At 36.5% G+C, this 21,243-nt stretch overlaps 1 protein-coding gene across 9 annotated transcripts; it reads left to right on the top strand.

Annotated features, from left to right (window-relative positions):
• The first annotated feature begins 934 nt into the window (after positions 1-934).
• pfkfb2b (6-phosphofructo-2-kinase/fructose-2,6-biphosphatase 2b) lies at positions 935-19,354 on the top strand. Of its 9 annotated transcripts, none has more exons than XM_048172800.1 (17): positions 935-1,035; positions 1,639-1,785; positions 4,574-4,699; positions 5,495-5,591; positions 6,358-6,424; positions 7,510-7,584; positions 7,686-7,742; positions 7,866-7,990; positions 8,801-9,008; positions 9,087-9,233; positions 9,320-9,424; positions 9,577-9,706; positions 12,854-12,916; positions 12,999-13,063; positions 15,074-15,268; positions 17,663-17,685; positions 18,202-19,354. In XM_048172800.1, exons 2-17 carry the CDS (start codon positions 1,698-1,700, stop codon positions 18,269-18,271), a joined length of 1,641 nt encoding a protein of 546 aa, XP_048028757.1. In that variant the 5' UTR covers positions 935-1,035; positions 1,639-1,697; the 3' UTR covers positions 18,272-19,354. The 9 variants fall into 9 exon arrangements, 8 of the variants coding, with proteins under 8 accessions (XP_048028757.1, XP_048028760.1, XP_048028755.1 ...); XM_048172798.1 differs by lacking the exon at positions 935-1,035 and adding an exon at positions 1,067-1,228; XM_048172799.1 differs by lacking the exon at positions 935-1,035 and adding an exon at positions 1,067-1,233.
• The last annotated feature ends 1,889 nt before the right edge of the window (positions 19,355-21,243 follow it).

The raw sequence follows: 21,243 nt of genomic DNA, 5'->3' as shown, positions 1-21,243 counted from the left end.
AGGATTCCTTGATGAATAGAAAGTTCAAAAGAACAGCATTTATCTAAAATACAAAGCTTTTGTAACATTTTACACTACCATTCAAAAGTTTGGGGTCAGTACGAATTTTATTTTTTTGAAAAGAAATTAAAGAAATTAATACTTTTATTCAGCAAGGATGCATTAAATCAATCAAAATGACAGTAAAGACATTTATAATGTTACAAAAGATTAGATTTCAAATAAACACTGTACTTTTGAACTTTCTATTCATCAAAGAATCCTGAAAAAAAATATTGTACACAAATATTTTATACAATTGTAAACAATAAATGTTTCTTGAGCAGCAAATTGACATATTAGAATGGTTTCTGAAGGATCATGTGACACTGAAGACTGGATTAACAATGCTGAAAATTCAGCTTTGCCAACACAAGAATAAATTACATTTTAAAATATTTTCAAATAGAAAACAGTCATTTTAAATTGTAATAATATTTCACAATATTACTGTTTTTACTGTATTTTTAATTAAGTAAATGCAGCCTTGGTGAGCAGACGAAACTTTTTAAAAAACATTAAAAATCTAACTTTTGAGCGGTAGTGTACATATTTTTTTTTTTCATTTAATTATCATAAAGGGAAAAGTGCGAATTTTGTAAAAAAAAAAAAAAATTCTGATATTTTTTCTTATACTGCAATCACTCAATATTGTCCAGCATTATGTATTCTGGATTTCGTTTGTGAACGAATCTTTTAAATGAACCAATCATATCTAAATTACGAATGGGCGTTATTAAAACTTTTTTTTATTTTTATATTTATTTAGGCTGTCTTTTCTATTTCTTTATAAAAGCAGCTTACGACTTTAACGTTTTAACTAATAAAGTTTCGAGAAAGGGCCACTGAACAAATTAGTTCACCAATGAACAAATGGGTGATTCAAAAGAGTCGAGTCACTGAGAAGAATCAAAATCACCATCATGTTTAGTTAAAGTTAAAGTCAACTGAACTTCACACAGACGGACGTACCGTCGTCCTTTTACAGGTACTACGGTAAGTAAACGGTGACGTGGAGACACACCTTCACTCACGCGCTTTTGGCACTGGTTGCCATGGAAGGTTATCAAGTGCAAAACCGGCGGAAGCAACGGCACTCTGAGCAAAGACACTGAACCTGCCGGTCGGCCCGGCGGACACAGGATAAAATACGGACCCCTGAGGTTTAAGGGGTGACAATTAGGAAGCAGTAAGGTCTCACGTTTTACTTATCGTTAATAGCCATAGTGCTTTAATGCGTTTGTTTAATATATTTTTTCCATGATGTAATAGACGTGTGGATTAGACCATCAGCGACTGATTGTTGACAAACCCTCTGTTTACGGTTATGACGTAACATGTTGGTCTCAGCATCCTCTTCTCTGTTATGACGTCGCGCGTCATTTGTTTTTACTGCGCTGCGGATCACTGAGAAAATGATGATGTGGCAAAATAAATGATGCATGTCACTCAGTAGAGTGTAATTGTATGGGGGAAATGTTTACATTTTCATTCGTTTAAATAGTTAGTTATCATTTGAATAAACGCATAACGTCATTTCCACTAACGTAGGTTGCGTATAGTGTCTATATTTTGCAGTTTCTCCCCCTCTCTCTGCAGGTGCACTGTGTTTTTACAGCAGGAAGAGTAAGCGAGTGATTAAGTCTGTCACATTCAGTATGTCTGCATGGCTGCAGCAGGAGGCTGGCCCAACCAGTTCTGCTGAAGCAAAGAAATCAGAGCCCAGAGGCCAAGAGAAGAAATGCTGTAAGTACACGACATGCTTTCACATTCCACAAGATGTTGTTTTGAATCCCAGTTTAAACCAGTCTAAGGTGGTCAGCTGGTTAGACTGGTCTATTTTTTTGTTTTAGTGGAGTTTGAGAGGTACTTTTTAGCTGATGAGAATGTTTCCCATATAACAGCTTTGTCCCTGGCCCAGTGAATTGCCTGAATCATATCACAGTTGCCCTCTTATAGTGTCAGCTGTCACTGAGGCTGTTAAACAGAAGTTCACTGTCAGTCTAGATTAGAAATAAACCTGCTGTGCTTCCCTTTATTTAGATATGCATTGTCTGTTATGCTGGTTTCAAATTGCAGATCAAGATAGAGGCACTTTTGTTTAGGGGTTTTTTTTTTTTTTTTTTTTTCAGTCATTATCAAATTGCTGACCTAATACAATGTTTTCTTCATACCTAATATTAAAAAAAAAAAAAAAAAAAGAAATTCATGGATTTAATTTGCATGATATTCTTTTGATCCTTTGAAGAAGAAAAAACATACTTAGATAATAACTAAGAATAAAACCTTTTCTGTTTAATAATAGTCTAGAAAGTTAATGCTCTATATTATTAAAAAGGACACATTAAAATGTATCAAATGTGACAGTAAAGACATTTAAAGATTACTATTTCAAATAATTGCTGTTCTTTTCAACTTTTCTATTCACCAAACAATTCTGAAAAACAAAACCTGTCACAGTTTCCACAAAAATATTAAGCAGCAACTGTTTTCAATATTGATAATAATAAAAAAAAGTTTCTTGAGCACCAAATCAGCATATTAAAATGATTTTCAAAGGATCATGTGACACTGAAGACCAGTGTTGGGGAAAGTTACTTTTAAAAGTGATGCATATTGCGTTACTCCCTAAAAAAGTAACTAATTGTTACTTAGTTACTTTTTATGAAAAGTAATGTGTTACATTACTTTTGCATTACTTTTTCTCTCCTGGGCTGGGTTGCTTGCTTGTTTTTTAATAACAACAAAAAAAAGTTATATTTTTTGGCAAATGTTAAGGCCCTTTCACACCAAAAGTGAAATGAATAAGCCTAAAGCTGAAGGAAATGAATATTTATGCCTGTACAGTAGAGGGCGCAGCTCAAACAAACCTTTCAGCTGTGCTGCCATTCTGAATACAGGAGAAGGAATTTTTGATAATTAGTATGGTTTAATTAGATCATTGAAGGTCAGCAGCAGAGACATTGGTTAATAAAGTGAGATTAAATACATAAAGTATATTTGTGTAATTTAATATAGTTAATTATTACAGTTTGCGTAAAATATTGAGATTGCATTTCACTCTGTTTTTATTCATTTTGAGGAATACTGAATGTTTTTGTGTAAGTGAGATGAGTAAATGCATGGTCACATTTAGTCTAGAACTACAATATCCATCACGTTCACACAGCACACACAACACTCTGCACTTTTTCCTTTTTTTATTCAACATGGGGATATTTTGTGGATATATACTTAGATATTTTGTTGTAAATTGAAAAAGTAATGCGTTACTTTACTAGTTACTTGAAAAAGTAATCTGATTACGTAACTTGTTACTTGTAATAAGTTACCCCCAACACTGCTGAAGACTGGAGTAATGGCTGCTGAAAAATTCAGCTTTACATTACATTTTAAATTACATTTTAAAATACACTGCCCGGCCACAAAAAAAAAAAAAAAAAAAAAAAATTGCTGTTTGGATTTAAATAGGCAAATGCTTAATAGTCTAAGATTGGGTCATTATTGCAGTGATTATTATGTTTCAAGCATGTTATATGTTTGGCAACAGTACTTTTAACCCTTAAAGATGGAGTGTCCAGCTTTTCATTTCTTAAACAACCATGTAGGAAGACACATCATGGCCATATTCCAGGATGACAATGTCAAGATTCACCAGGGTTAAAAATGGTAAAAGAATGGTTCAGAGAGCATGAAGAATCATTTTCACACATGAATTTGCACCTCTGAGTCCAGACCTTAAATTCATTGAAAGTCTTTGGGATGTGCTGGAGGAGACTTTATAGAGTGCTCGACTCTTGCATTGTTAGTTCAAGGATCTTGACCAAAAATTGATGCACCTCTTGATGGAAATAACATCACAACTTTTATTTCCATCGAGAGGTGCATCGATTTTTGGTCAAGATCTTGTCTTCCTACATGCTTGTTTAAGAAATGAAAAGCTACACACTCCATCAATTAGGGTTAGAAGAACTGTTGCCAAACATATAACATGCTAGAAACATAATAATCACTGCAATAATGATCCAATCATAGACTCTTAAGCATTTGCCTATTTAAATCCAAACTGCAACTTTTTTGTTTTGTTTTGTTTTTGGCCTGGCAGTGTATATTAAAATAGAAAACAGCTACAATATTTTAAATTGTAATATTATTTTACAGTATTACTGTTTTTACTGTATTTTTAATAATAAAAACAGCCTTGGTGACCATAAGAGACTACTTTAAAAAAAAAAAAAAATCTTTACGACCTTGAGTTTCAGGTCCTGTTTTGTATTGTAGTTATGGAAAGTACCATAAACCATAAAAGTACAAACATAAACTCATACATTCTGACATGCATCAGGCATAAAGTAATTTTGTTGTTTGATTTTATGTAATTTTTGGTGCAGATGCTGTTGGTGTTGGTATGTGAAATTTTAGTATTTTATATTTGGCAGATTATAATTGTTAGTACTGAAGACAGTAACTTCCTCCAGTCCATGATGTGCCGTTGAAACTGTCTGTCTGTTTTTCGGTTTTTGTCTGACCACAGCATGGGCGTCTTACATGACCAACTCCCCCACATTAATTGTCATGATCGGCCTCCCTGCCAGAGGCAAGACATACATGTCGAAGAAACTCACACGCTACCTCAACTGGATAGGAGTTCCCACAAAGGGTGAGTGGGCAGCTGGATTTAGACAGTTGCGACATATCAAATGTCACTCACTATACATATCATCTGTCTCCAATTTTAAATGCTCCATTTAGCTCTCAGCTGATTGTTTCTATCAATATCAAGAGGTTAAATTTGAACTTGCATTGGCAACCAACACATTTAAACAGGACCCATTATGTTTTTTTACATCTTCAACATTCTTTAGTGTGTAATGTTACTGTTTGAGCATGAAAAAGATCTGTAAAGTTAAAAAGCACAAAGTCACTGCAAAAGGAGTTATTAGTAGCAATAACTTTAGTAGTGTGTTGTCACCATGTCCAAGAGAAGCTGAAACTTGAGGTTACGGATAAGGGGCATGACATTTACGAAACACACTCAAAGCTGTTGACCAACCACAACAAAGTTGTCCAACCGACCAATCAGAGTACATTGTGCTTTTTGGTAGGAGGGCTTCATAGAGACAGGAAATAAACAATATTAATGACAGACTGGAAAATGAGGTGCTGCAAACATGTAAAATATATTTAAACATTTAATCATGAAAACCTATTCTAGTAAACCCCAAAAACAAAATGAAGACTTTGTAAAATGGCCATAATATGGCCTCTTTCAACTTGATCTTTCTTGAGTGCATCATGACCCACTATCCAAGTGTTTTAAACGCTGTAACTGAAGTCGGAGGTATACATACAGAGTGATATCACCTTGATGCATTACAGTTGTGCAAAAACTAATCAAGAATGTGACAATGTAGAGATTAACCATCAATTTCTTGTTTATTGGTTTATTATGCAGTGTTTAACCTTGGTGTGTACCGGAGGGAAGCAGTTAAAGCATACAAGTCATATGATTTCTTCAGACATGACAATGAGGAAGCCATGAAGATACGGAAGTAGGATTATATCACTTCTGTCATTGTTTATTCACCCTCGTGTTGTTTAAAGCCTGTATGACTTTCTTTCTTCTGTGGAACACGAAAAGAGAAGTTTACTTTCATATAATGTCCTGTATAGAAAAGTTTAGGATATTTTTATAGTGTTAATAGTGTATATGTAATAATAATGTACAACCTGAATTCCGGAAATGTTGGGACGTTTTTTAAATTTGAATAAAATGAAAACTAAAAGACTTTCAAATCACATGAGCCAATATTTTAGTCACAATAGCTATTCATGTTACAGACCTGATATCAATTAACTTAATTAGATGTTCTCCCAGATGAATCTTTTCAAAATGTGTTGCTTTTTCAGCCATTTGTTGCGCCAGTCCCAACTATTTTGAGACCTGTATCAGGCATCAAATTTGAAATGAGCTCATTTTGTGCATAAAATTGTAAAAATTTCTCAGTTTAAACATTTGTTATATTATCTGTGTTCTATTGTGGATAAAATATTGGCTCATGTGATTTGAAAGTCTTTTAGTTTATTCAAATTTAAAAAACGTCCCAACATTTCCAGAATTCGGGTTGTATATGTTTTCAGTAAATCAAGAAATTAATGTGACTAAAGTAAGCCAGTTAGACTAATATGATGGCAGAAGGCCTATAAGATGTTTCAACACATTTCCTGAAGGTTACATCAGTGCATTTCTGACAGGACAGTTTGTGGTTTTTCTGAGAACTGTTGAAATCATAATGGCTATATTTGCATCCCAAATAGACAGTGTGCCTTGGTGGCCCTTAAAGATGTCAAGACCTACTTTAATGAGGAAGGTGGACAAATAGCTGTAAGGTTTTACATTTTTCTCTGTTCACATCAATAACTTACTTTAATGTGGTGTGGAGTGTTTAAAGGTGCCCTAGAATCAAAAATTGAATTTACCTTGGCATAGTTGAATAACAAGAGTTCAGTACATGGAAATGACATACAGTGAGCCTCAAACTCCTTCTTGTGTAAATCTCATTTGTTTAAAAGACCTCTGAAGAACAGGTGAATCTCAACATAACACCGACTGTTACGTAACAGTCGGGATCATAAATATGTACGCCCCCAATATTTGCATATGCCAACCCATGTTCAAGGCATTAGACAAGGGCAGCCAGTATTAATGTCTGGATCTGTGCACAGCTGAATCATCAGACTAGGTAAGAAAGCAAGGACAATAGCGAAAAATGGCAGATGGAGCGATAATAACTGACATGATCCATGATTACATGATATTTTTAGTGATATTTGTGAATTGTCTTTATAAATGTTTCGTTAGCATGTTGCTAATGTACTGTCAAATGTGGTTAAAGTTACCATCGTTTCTTACTGTATTCACGGAGACGAGAGTCGTCGCTATTTTCATTATTAAACACTTGCAGTCTGTATAATGCATAAACACAACTTCATTCTTTATAAATCTCTCCAACAGTGTGTAATGTTAGCTTTAGCCACGGAGGACAACCTCAAACTCATTCAGAATCAAGTGTAAACATCCAAAAAAATACTATACTCACATGATCTGATTCATTCATGCAGCATGCATGACGAATATTTTGTAAAGATCCATCTGAGTGTTATATTAGCTGTGCGAACTTTGTAAATGCATTGTATTATAGTCGAGAGCTCGGGGGGGCAGGGAGTGCGTGATTTAAAGGGGCTGCAGCCTGAATCAGTGCATAGTTAATTATGCCCCAAAATAGGCAGTTAAAAAATTAATTTAAAAAATCTATGGGGTATTTTGAGCTGAAACTTCACAGACACAACTGGTTCTAGGGCACCTTTAAGAATAATTATTAGATTCAGAATTTTTATATATATATTTGACTTATAGATAATCATGTGACATCGTCATCAGTCTTTTTTTTTTTTTTTTGTCCTTTTAAGGTATTTGATGCCACAAACACAACTCGGGAGAGGCGAGATCTCATATTAAATTTTGCACAGGAGAATGCATTCAAGGTATCCAAATGTGCAATTTAAAAGTTCATAAGATGACTTATCTTTGTGTGGAAGTGATGTGTGATATAATTTTCCTATTTCTGTGTGTTTACCTTTTGCAGGTGTTTTTTGTGGAGTCAGTATGTGATGATCCAGAGGTTATTGCTGCTAACATCCTGGTATGTTGTGATGTTTGGTTTGCATTTCGTTAAACTGATAATATAATGAGTACAGCAACATAGCAGTATTATTGTTCATTATCTTCTCAGCAAGTGTCTCTTATGTGCCTATTGTATCTTCAGGAAGTCAAGGTTTCAAGTCCAGATTATCCAGAAAGACACAGAGAGAGAGTCATGGATGATTTCCTTAAACGCATTGAATGTTATAAAGTCACTTACCAACCACTAGATCCTGATGAATATGACAAGTAAGAATGTTTAGAAAATACACACATGGTGGCATATCTGAATGTACATACATTTTCTTTGGAATAAATCTATTTTTTGCCACATATATGCTATTTTAAAGGTTCCTAGTTTTGTTTTGGAGGTCAATAGGTTTACATGCATTCAAGGTCAAACAACACTTTCATTTTCACATAATATACATTGCAGAATCACCACAGCCTACTCTGCTTTGATTGGTCAGATAACCCAATCTGTTGTGATTGGTCTACCACTTACAGCCCGTGTTGGAAAAGAAACGGCCATTATGATATCTGAATTTCAGCTCCGGAGGCTTTCTCAGCACTTGTACACACAGTGATTCAAACAATAACAATGGCGTCGGTTTTACCATATCAATACAAGTCCTCATCCTTTGAAAGTGCAAGCAAAAGTGGATTTGCTTCCACAGAGACTTGTCGACAATAGGAACCAAACTCTTCCAGGTCTTAGTTAAGTCAAAGTAGTCAAAGTAGATGTTATTTGTGGTAAGCCAATGAAGACCATAGGCTGGCATTTTGCAAATTTGTTACAAACCGACATACATAGATTTGTGCAGGAGATAAAACGGGGGTACTGATGACTCATTTCAGGCCAGAATTGGTTCTTTTGTTTGAGAGACAATAACTCAATTTATTGTGCACTTTGATATTTGTAACTTTGCAGACCTTTTACTTTTACAAACGGCTGTATTACACACTACATGAAAGGTAATACCTGAAAAAGCATAATAGGTGCACTTTAAATTTTAAGATTGTATTTTCCTGATCATAGCATTCACTTTTTTTCCCCAGAGACCTGTCCTTCATCAAGGTGATGAACGTGGGCCGTCGGTTCCTGGTAAACCGTGTTCAGGACTACATCCAGAGCAAGATTGTCTATTACCTCATGAACATCCACGTACACTCGCACTCCATCTACCTCTGCAGGCACGGAGAAAGCGAGCACAACGTCCAGGGCCGCATCGGAGGAGACGCTGAACTCTCCTCACGAGGGAGACAGGTCTGAACTCATTCATTGCTGCCTTTATAGTGGTTATTCATCTGAAGATGCTTGACTTTCTCTCTCCTTTGTATGTAGTTTGCGAGTGCCCTGCGTGGGTTCATTGAGGAGCATAAGCTGTCCGACTTGAAGGTTTGGACCAGCCAGTTAAGGAGAACCATCCAGACGGCTGAGGAGCTGGGAGTTCCCTATGAACAGTGGAAAATCCTCAACGAGATAGATGCCGTTAGTATGCCCTGGTCGTAGCAGAGATTAAATGCAATTTATATGTATTTTATGTCCATTCATCAGCGATTATTGCTCTGAAACAGGGTGTATGTGAGGAGATGACCTACGAAATGATCCAAAACACATTCCCAGAAGAGTTTGCTTTAAGGGATCAGGACAAGTACCACTACAGATATCCAGGAGGAGAGGTACAGCATGTCATGAACTTCTCACTTTGTTACAGTTCTTCAGAATATGTCTCTTCTCACTCTCTGTAGTTCTCTAAGTTTGTTGGTTTATCTTGTTATCTGGGTTCTTGTGGGAAGGTCTGACTATTTTAAAAGGCTCTCTTTTCTTGTAGTCATATATGGATCTGGTTCAGCGCCTGGAACCTGTGATTATGGAGCTTGAGAGACAAGGCAATGTCCTAGTCGTCTGCCATCAGGCAGTTATGCGCTGCCTACTAGCTTATTTCTTGGACAAGAGTGCAGGCAAGATTCATTTGCATTTTGAAAAGAATGCTAAAACACACATAACTGCCTAATCTTTGCAACTGTACCTGGCTTTATATATACAGTGGGTACGGTAGTGTTAATTTCGTCAGACGAGACGAGACGAAATATGTTCGTCAACGACCTTTTTTTTCATGACTAAGACGAGACGATGACAAGACTGCACCACTGTCCAAAAACGCTGACTAAGACTAAATTAACATGCATTATTGTTGACGAAAAAAGACGAGACGAAAATGTTTTGTATAAAATAAAAACTAAGATAAAATCTCTCTTCATTTTCGTCTACAATCGTCTCTGCTTTTTCATCAGCTGTTACGCCTTTAAAATATTCAGAACGAGTTCGCGGCTTCGCGCTGTTGCTCAAGTTAAGCCTCGTTGAAGCCTTGTTTACACTGCATGCGTGTGCGGCTCGTTACGGCTCCGGCAAGGTGTTGTTCCGTCCTCTGCGCGATGTCAACTCAAACAAAGAAATTTCAAGTTTTTCAACTTCGAATCTCTTGTCGTCAGTTTCTAGTGATGTAAAATATGAGCGGGAGTTTACACAGGGTGATTATTTTGACTTTGTTTTGTATTTGAGCTTTGCGTCTTGGAGGCGAGGTGCCTATCTTTAGCGAAGCGGCGCGTCGAGCCGCTTCTGGGACGCTTCTCAATCGCACCGCGGCGCGGCTGCTGTAAACACAAGCATCGACTAGAGTGGCCGTGTATCAGCTCCGGTAGCCGCGTCGCAGCCGTAACGAGCCGCACACGCGTGCAGTGTAAACGAGGCTTTACAGGTCTCATACGCCTGTGGCTGCAACACGAAACTGCTGAACACACAACACCCAAAGCGAACACGAGTGACGAGCGACGACGACATGCTAGCTTTTGAATTGTGTTGGTTAAAATAAAATACTCTTCAGAACAGGTTAATCATTTGTGAATGTGTCTCCTAAATCAGAAATTGAAAACCAGACACGTTTAACATTTGCATTCAACAAAAATCTTTCAACAAGTGTATTTTGTCAGGTAATTATGACATTTAACCAATGTTTGAGATATGTGAAACACTTTTTTTACTGAAATGTTTATCAGTAATAATCTCAGTAATAATGTGTTATTTTTAAAAAAGAGACTACAATTTTTTGACTAAAACTAGACTAAAATTAAAAGACTTTTAGTCGACTAAGACTTGACTAAGATACCTTGAGTTTTCTTTTGACTAAAACTAGACTAAAATGACGAGACGTTTAGTCGACTAAAACTTGACTAACAAAAAAAGATATGTGAATGACTAAATATGACTAAAACTAACAAGGACATTTGGCACAAGACTAAGACTAAGACTAAATTAAAAATAGGTGACGAAATTAACACTAGGGTACGGAAAGTGTTCAGACCCCCTTAAATTTTTCACTCTTTGTTATATTGCAGCCATTTGCTAAAATCATTTAAGTTCATTTTTTTTCCTCATTAATGTACACACAGCACCCCATATTGACAGAAAAACACAGAATTGTTGACATTTTTGCAAATTTATTAAAAAGGAAAAACTGAATTATCACATAGTCCTAAGTATTCAGACCCTTTGCTGTGACACTCATATATTTAACTCAGGTGCTGTCCATTTCTTCTGAATCATCCTTGAGATGGTTCTACACCTTCATTTGAGTCCAGCTGTGTTTGATTATACTGATTGGACTTGCTTAGGAAAGCCACACACCTGTCTATATAAGACCTTACAGCTCACAGTGCATGTCAGAGCAAATGAGAATCATGAGGTCAAAGGAACTGCCTGAAGAGCTCAGAGACAGAATTGTGGCAAGGCACAGATCTGGCCAAGGTTACAAAAAAAATTCTGCTGCACTTAAGGCTTCCTAAGAGCACAGTGGCCATCCATAATCCTTAAATGGAAGAGGTTTGGGACGACCAGAACCCTTCCTAGAAGCTGGCCTGTCCGGCCAAACTGAGCTATCGGGGGAGAAGAGCCTTGGTGAGAGAGGTAAAGAAGAACCCAAAGATCACTGTGGCTGAGCTCCAGAGATGTAGTCGGGAGATGGGAGAAAGTTGTAGAAAGTCAACCATCACTGCAGCCCTCCACCAGTCGGGGCTTTATGGCAGAGTGGACCCGACGGAAGCCTCTCCTCAGTGCAAGACACATGAAAGCTTGCATGAAGTTTGCTAAAAAACACCTGAAGGACTCCAAGATGGTGAGAAATAAGATTCTCTGGTCTGATGAGACCAAGATAGAACTTTTTGGCCTTAATTCTAAGTGGTATGTGTGGAGAAAACCAGGCACTGCTCATCACCTGTCCAATACAATCCCAACAGTGAAGCATGGTGGTGGTGGCAGCATCATGCTGTGGGGGTGTTTGTCAGCTGCAGGGACAGGACGACTGGGTTGCAATTCGAGGGAAAGATGAATGCGGCCAAGTACAGAGATATACTGGACAAAAACCTTCTCCAGAGTGCTCAGGACCTCAGACTGGGCCGAAGGTTTACCTTCCAACAAGACAATGACCCTAAGCACACAGCTAAAATAACGAAGGAGTGGACTTCACAACAACTCCATGACTCTTCTTGAATGGCCCAGCCAGAGCCCTGACTTAAACCCAATTGAGGCATCTCTGGAGAGACCTAAAAAATGGCTGTCCACCAACGTTTACCATCCAACCTGACAGAACTGGAGAGGATCTGCAAGGAGGAATGGCAGAGGATCCCCAAATCCAGATGTGAAAAACTTGTTGCATCTTTCCCAAAAAGACTCATGGCTGTATTAGATCAAAAGGGTGCTTCTACTAAAATACTGAGCAAAGGGTCTAAGCAAAAGGTCTTAGGACCATGTGATATTTCAGTTTTTCTTTTTTAATAAATCTGCAAAAATGTCAACAATTCTGTGTTTTTTCTGTCAATATGGGGTGCTGTGTGTACATTAATGAGGAAAAAAATGAACTTATATGATTTTAGCAAATGGCTGCAATATAACAAAGAGTGAAAAATTTAAGGGGGTCTGAATACTTTCCGTACCCACTGTATATATATATCAGCCTGCTTGATAACTGAGCAGAATATGCAACAACCGAGATCAATACATCACAGAAATGTTTTAGAAGGTCAAATTAAACCTATTTTGATCTTTTGTCTCAGATGATCTCCCGTATTTGAAATGTCCCCTTCACACTGTCATGAAGCTCACTCCTGTTGCCTATGGTGGGTTGGACAGTTGTTTCCTCACTTTTGCAAACATACACATTGAAATTCTGCTCACAGACAATTTTGGATGATGTTCTAGGTTGCAAAGTGGAAATGTTTTATCTGAATGTGGAAGCAGTGAATACACATCGGGACCGACCGCTGGTGAGTCCGCATCTGTCTTTGTGATGTTCTCTCTTGCAGCATGAAATATTAATGGAGGATATTAAATATTCATTTTACAATAATTGGTGCCACATTTATCTCTCAGATTTGGATCTTTCTTCAGTTATGTTTTTGAAACTTCACAACAAGCATGCTATGTTTCTTACGGTACAGCTTTTTATATCTTATAGGCTTTATTTTGTTTGGGAATCACAATTTCATCACTGCATGTTTGCTGTCTGTGATGCTTGTTGTTTTTCTTAGAGAACCTTGGTTAAAGCAATTTTCTGGGTTAGGGTTAACTCTATCCACAGCATCTTAAACTCTATCCACAGCATCTGTGCTGTCAATTACCACAGGAAATAATTTTGACTAATTACAAACAAAACAAAAGTCATTACAATGGGATAAATGTTAAATTGCTTACTTCAATATGTCAACTGTAAAACTTCTAACACAGTAACTTTAACATTCAGTTTGCAAGCATAGCAGGAAAGAAACTGTTTACATCAAGAAAAATTCAGAATTGGCTAATGTGTAACCAGAAATTCATGAAACAATAGTCCTACCTCTACTGCAGCTCAAATAACACGTTTGTAAAAAATCTGATGCAAGTTCTTTAACAACAAGTAACAACAGTCGTGGCCTAATGGTCAGAGAGTCAGACTGGTAACCCGAAGGTTGCAGGTTTGATTCTTAATACTGGCAGGAAATAACTGAAGTGCCCTTGAGCAAGGCATCTAACCCCCAATCACTGTGTGTGAACTAACCTGGATGGGTTTAATAAAAGTCCCTTTAAGACAAGTCATTTCACTCAACAACCGGCTCATAAATTTAGTTTCTAAACGCTCGAATCATGACAAAAAACTGTATTTTTCAGGCTGGATCAAGCTAATGCGCATGCGCGTCTCTTCGGAGGTGCGCGTCTGACTGTTTCTTTAGAAACCGGTGATTCTAACGGCCGCTGAAGTGACGCGAAGACTTTACCAGTCGGCGATTCGCTCTTATATAGAAGGCGGGACTTATTCCGTCATATTGCGCGTTACACTTTCTCCCATTGAAAACAATACGAGTGACACGTCTTGTGTTATTCTATAGTCTTTGGTTTAATGCAAATTCCGAGTATGGGTTACTATACTTGTCCTTCACATGTCACTTTCATATGAGCAGCACATCTGTGTTTTTAACCATGTATGCCTTGCCTCATAGACTTCTACTCTAAGCAGTGTAAAATTATTAAAACTAACAGAAATAAAATGCTAAAAAAAAAAAAAAAATAAAACTGAAATAAACATAAATTATTAAAATATAAATATTAGCTAACTAATAAAATGATAACTGAAAATACAAATAATTCAAAATAATAATCAATACTATATAAATATTACTAAATGTCATGTTACTATGTCACTGATGCTATGTAATGTAATTTATGCTATTTTTAACTGACAGGTCAAAATTGTTGTCTATGGTAACTTGTTAACCCATAACATTCTTTAAACTATGTTCTCTGTTGTTTAATCAAACTAATGGTTTGATTAAAAATCTACCTCTTGTGCTTATTCACCTCATCAGAGTGAGATTCAGCCTCCCTATCTATATATTGTTGATTTACAATAATATTTATACAGTTGTGATAGACAGTTTTGTGTGTTAATCACAGTTATGATGTCCCAGCAGCCTGTGGTTGTACTGTAAACTGTGGGTTTGTATTGTGAGTTATGCTTATCCGTGTGTTGAACGCTCCATTGAACGACATTGTGCTTTAGTGATGTGTTCGTCATCACTGTAGACAAGTTTGATGTTTTATAATGTTGACCTGGAGTTTTTAGTCTGTGTATATATATATTGATTAATGTGGATTGTCTTTGGGAATACTTGCAGCTAATTGTTTTGTGGAGACTGAAGTGTCTTGTTCGCTATTGAGATGTGTGCTAAAGGTCTTTAAAGAGCTATATGTGTAGGCGGTCTCTCTTTTTAACCCACCCAGTCTCTTTCATCTCATACCAGGGGAAAGTCAGACGAGACTCTGCCCCTCTGCTGCTAAGGCGGAATAGTTACACCCCACTTTCCAGTCACGACCAGGTTAAGCGGCCCCGCCTCTACAGCGCTGGCAACCGGTCCTGGCTGCCCCTCACCCCCTCCCCCACTGCCCTGCACTTCTCTGACACGCCAGGCGGGGCGCTGCTGCTTCAGCAAAGCCAAGTTAGTGTCAGAATCTAAAGCCCTGTAATATTAAATAGACTCATTTGACCCAGTGATGTCCTGACACTTGCCCACCCTCACCCTGGTGTTCTGAATCACCTGTGAATGCTAACCGCATGAAATAATTTCAGTTTGTCGTCTCTTATTTTGTTCCTCGTTTGAAACTGCATGTTCTTAAAAGAATAGTTCACCCAAAATTATCCCCTGATTTACTTACCTTCAAGCCATCCTAGGTGTGTATGACTATCTTCTTTCAATCAAACACAATCAGAGTTATATTTAAAAAATATCCTAGCTCTTCCAAGCTTTATAATGGTAGTGAATGGCGCTCATGATTTTGAAACCCAAAAAAGTGCATCCGTCCATTATAAAAGTAATCCAGGTGGTTAATAAAGACCTTCCGCCTTTGGCTTGCTTAGTTGGGGACACTTGACATTTGATATTCAATAGTATTCTTGACATTTATTCAACAGTGCTTTGATCTGCCTGCATTGACACTATTATTTAAGAGCTGCTGTGCAGCCAAATTATGTACCAGTTATCAATGTAAAGCTGCTTTGATACAATCTGCATTGTAAAAAGCGCTATATAAATAAAGGTAACTTGACTTGAAGCGAAGCGATGGGTTTTTGTAAGAAAAATATCCATATTTAAAACTTTATTAACTATAATAACTAGCTTCCGGTGGACGACCGTACACATATATTGAGGCGGAAGCGTAACCTCTGACCCGACGCATGGCTTAATGATGAACACGGAAGTGCAGAGGATAGAGCAAAACAAAACACCGGTCACGAATTAGAAGTCTAAAACGAGAATAAAGAGAAATGTTGATATGAGAGAAGAGGAGCTTGAGTTTGTTGCACAGGCCTATTTTACAGTATGCGTACGTCCGCCACGTCCTGATATTGCTGAGTTAGATGCGTTCCTGGGTCAACATATTTTGTTGATCCTGGAACAACATTCTAGTCTGAAAATTTAACCTTAACCCTATTCCTACCCCTAAAACTAACCCTCCCCGAAAGTTATCCCAAAAATCAGAGGGAAATGATAGATGAAAAACACTGATGTAGAAGCACCAATTCATGATTTTAAGCCTAAACTTGACATAATCTGTAAACTTGTCCCTGAAATCTGATTGGTTGATTTGAATGTTGTTCCAGGATCAACAAAAATGTTGACCCAGGAACATGTTGAACTCAGCAATATCAGGTTATGCGTACGTACGTCTGCCGGAAGCTAGTTATTTTAGTTTATAAAGTTTTAAATATGGATATTTTTCTCACAAAAACCCATCACTTTGCTTCAGAAGGCCTTTATTAACCCCCTGGATTACTTTTATGATGGATGGATTAACTTTTTTGGGCTCCAAAATTATGAGCGCCATTCACTACCATTATAAAGCTCGGAAGAGCCTAGGATATTTTTAAATATACCTCGGATTTTGTTTGTCTGAAAGAAGATAGACATGTACACTTAGCATGGCTTGGGGGTGAGTAAATCATGGGATAAATTTCATTTTTGGGTGAACTATACCTACATACATACATACATACATAGATACTTGTCTTTAACTCTTTGTTCAGCTTGAGCTTCTTTTTTGTTTTGCTGTATGGGTACATGCCACAGATAATACAATATTCATAACTTCTCAGCTAACAGTTCTAATTGGCATTATCCTACTTAGCTTTATAGCTCCAACGTGCAAATCTAATTATTTTTCTTTTTGATTCTTTCTATGAATAATTTCTCCCTAAGAAAATCAATTAGTCAATTGTTGCCAATTTATGTAATGTGCTTACAGGAATAGTTCCAAAAATGACAATTGCTTCATCATTTACTCATATAAATGTTGTTCCAAACTTGTAAGACTTTCTCTCTTCCGTGGAACATAAAATGAGAAATTTAGCTACTCATTTCCACACAATGAAAGTGAATGGTAACCAAAAATGACTTTAGGCATATACTGTAGGCATATTCAAATTGCACAAAAGATTTAAAAGGAGAGGAAGATTTGGGTCTATATTGCAGAAACTTCTTAATTCTCCGACTTTTCAAGTTCTGTTTTGCTTGTGAAATTACCATGCTTACTAAAAAGATAGATTCTGACCCTGGTCACCATTAGCTTTCATTGTATGGAAGCGAGCAGTGTAACATATTTTATGTCCTTCAGAAGAACGAAAGTCTTATGGGTTCGGAATGACATGAGGGTGAGTAAATGACTGAATTTTCATTTTTGGGTAAACTGTCTCTTCAAACTGATGTTGTGCTTCAGTAATCAATATTCATTGTCTATGATTTACTCTGAACATGCAAATTTGGCCTTGCGCTTCAGTTGTCTTCTCCATATTTGTCTCTCTTTTCCCCTTCATCCTTCTCTCTCTGTTCTCACAGTCTCGTGTGGTTGGCAGTCATCTGTGAGTACATTTATTCCCATGAGTTTGAACGTTTTTTTTTTTTTTTTTTTTTACCCCATAGCATTTTTAAAAAGTTGTTTTCGGTATATGTGTGATGTCACAAACCTTGAGTTTTTTGATTGTATGTTGGTTCTCGGTTGTCTTTTCTGCCAGCTTTCTTATAACCCTGCATTTATGTTGGAAGATTCAGTCACAATCGTGTTTTTATGTGTGTTTGTAGTGGCTTAATTGTGAAGAGTAACTGAATTATGCAAATATTCAGAATGCAGGCATTATATCTTTGTAGAAAATCCTGTTTACCTTATCAAATGCTTTGATAAGTTATTACATGAAGGAAAAGTACCATTAATATAATGGAGAAAAAAAGTAGTTTAAATCAAAAATGTAAAGGGGCCTATATACTTTCTGAAGGCAGAGGCAATATTTTTGATATATATTATAGAATCTGATACTTACTGATAGTAATTCTTCTTATATTGAAGTTTAACTTTATCTCAATCTTTCTTTCTTTTTGAGGACTCCTTATGTGAAGGAATCAACTTTGACTGCCCAGACGAAGTTAATGACTGTTTCCGCTTCTGAGTGAGATGGGAGAATTTATAAAATCCTGCATGACACTGAAACTCTGCTTTTAGATTCTCCCTGCTTGCTTTATCAGTGTTGGGACTACATTTCCCATCCACCCCCTGCATGACAAATCACCACTGCTATGACTACAATGAATTCATCATCTATCATCACGTCTATAAGTGTTTATATATATATATATATATATATATATATATATATATATATATATATATATATATATATATATATATATATATATATATATATGACCATCCAAGAATATTTATTTTAAGTGTTGAGGCCTTATTGAAGATTGAACAAAGGAGCTGAATGTTCTCTGATAGAACTTGAACACAACGTGGGTTGTGCAAATGATGATAACCTTTATACAGTGTCTTTGTTGCAGCACAATGTTGTTTGCAATGAAGCATTTTCACAATCATAACTATTAAAACATCTTCATATATACCATAGTCAGTCATCAGACAGAAGAAAAGCCTTATTCACGGTGATTATGTCAACGCTGGTAATATTTATCAGGCCGCAATGATATGGTAAATTTCATTACAGGGAATTAATGGAACAGAGATTTGATGCAGATAGAGGAAAGATTTGTGTATTATAACAGATTGTCGCTTCAAGGAAAGCCAATGAAAGTACTTTTGTCTTGCACATTTTCTTAATAAGAATGATATTTATGAGGAAATTGTACAAAGCTAGCTATTCGTGATATTTTTATAGAAATGTATTTGTGTCGCATTGTCAAAATGACAAGGATTTGTAGGATGCAGTATGTAAATGATGTATATTTTATAGGTCAGGTCAGGTCACTGCTGACGGTGCTAGCAGATGTTGTTTTTATTAAGGTTTTGAATGTAATATGTGCTCATTAAGCTAGGAATGTTTTCTCTGGTTATGCGTTTGTTAAAACTGGAATTACTAGCTTGACAAGTCGGTTTATATTTCCGTGTGGGGAGCTGCACTATTCTCATCAGCATGTTATCAACCAGTGACATTGGATAATGTAGTTAATGCATAACATGCCCACAGACTTTTCATGCTGTAATGTTTAAAGGTGCCCTAGATTCAAAAATTGAATTTACCTTGGCATAGTTAAATAACAAGAGTTCAGTACATGGAAAAGACATACAGTGAGTCTCAAACTCCATTGTTTCCTCCTTCTTATATAAATCTCATTTGTTTAAAAGACCTCGAAGAACAGGCGAATCTCAACATAACACAGACTGTTACGTAACAGTCGGGGTGTACGCCCACCAATATTTGCATATGCCAGCCCATGATTGAGGCATTACACAAGGGCAGCCAGTATTAACGTCTGGATGAAAGGCATTAGACAAGGGCAGAAAGTCTGGATGTGCACAGCTGAATCATCAGACTAGGTAAGCAAGCAAGGACAATAGCAAAAAATGGCAGATGGAGCAATAATAACTGACATGATCCATGATATCATGATATTTTTAGTGATATTTGTAAATTGTCTTTCTAAATGTTTCGTTAGCATGTTGCTAATGTACTGTTAAATGTGGTTAAAGTTACCATCGTTTCTTACTCATTCAGAATCAAATGTAAACATCCAAATAAACACTGTAGTTACGCGATTAGACATGCTGTATGACGAACACTTTGTAAAGATCCATTTTGAGGGTTATATTAGCTGTGTGAACTTTTTTTATGGTTGTTTAAGGGCAAGCACGAGCTCTTGGGGCGTGGAGCACGAGATTTAAAGGGCCACACACCCCTGAATCGGCTCATTTCTAATTATGCCCCAAAATAGGCAGTTAAAAAAATGAATAAAAAAAAATCCATGGGGTATTTTCAGCTGAAACTTCACAGACACATTCAGGGGACACCATAGACTTATATTACATCTTTTAAAAAAAAAAGTTCTAGGGCACCTTTAAGCGAAAAATGTCATGTAACTGTTCACTACTACTTTGCATTTTTATTTTACATGTTTAATCACATTTTTGCCTCACTACATCATATGAAATTGAAGGCAAATTCATTTTTAAAAGTAGTTCCATGTAGTCTGAAATAAGGTTATAAATGCTGCATGCATAATAATTACAAATAAATTAGCAAAATGCTGGAAAATTGTATTGTTCAGAATGGAGAATAGCATGTCACAACTTGACATTAACTTTTCAATTTCATGTCAACATGATCCATGTCCAGGACAGCAACACCATCAGTACTTGTTTATGTTTGTTCAACCCTGCTACATAAAACTAGCAGTTTTCACTACAATCAAGTGCAGTTAAGGTATCCATGCATGCATTGCCCTTGAGTAGTAACTGCTTTGATGGCACATTGCATACTGCACACAATGTGACTTTCAACTGTTATAAATTACATGCTGTTAATATACATGCTGTCAAATACATACAATTAAACAGCTCCTGTTATGTCAGACTTCTGTGTCCGTTACAGTGCCAGTATAGCCACAAGATGGCGCCAAAACACTTTACTTTATAGCGGTAGACCAGCTAAGAAGTTTCCCCAGGTGAAAAAAAGGACATTTCTATAATATAGCCTACTTAAAGTGTTCTATTTTCGTGCACTAATTTTGTACTTAATATACTAAAAATTCTTCTTAAGAACATCTAAGTGTACTCAACTGTGCTATTTTGAGACACCATGAAATATGAACTAAAATGTGCTTTTAATGTACTATCTCTGTATTTAAAAAATGTATTTAGATGTCACTTATAGTACATTTGAACCCATAGTGTACTACAAGTAGTAGCTAAATATATATTTTTAAATACAGAGATAGTAAGTACTTTGGTACTTAGTAAGATATTAGGAACACAAATTTACGTTAAAATGTTATTTTATGGAGAAAATTAATTTCGCTAGAATTAAATCCCTGACATATGTTACACAACAAAAATAACGAAGTTGCTTAGCGATATAAACAGGTGACGGCTGGAATGCTGTATTGACCAATCAGAAGCCAGGACTGGA

This window comes from Megalobrama amblycephala, linkage group LG21 (assembly GCF_018812025.1).
Source record: "Megalobrama amblycephala isolate DHTTF-2021 linkage group LG21, ASM1881202v1, whole genome shotgun sequence".
NCBI classification, from domain to species: domain Eukaryota; kingdom Metazoa; phylum Chordata; class Actinopteri; order Cypriniformes; family Xenocyprididae; genus Megalobrama; species Megalobrama amblycephala.
This window is presented reverse-complemented; position numbering and strand designations above follow the sequence as displayed.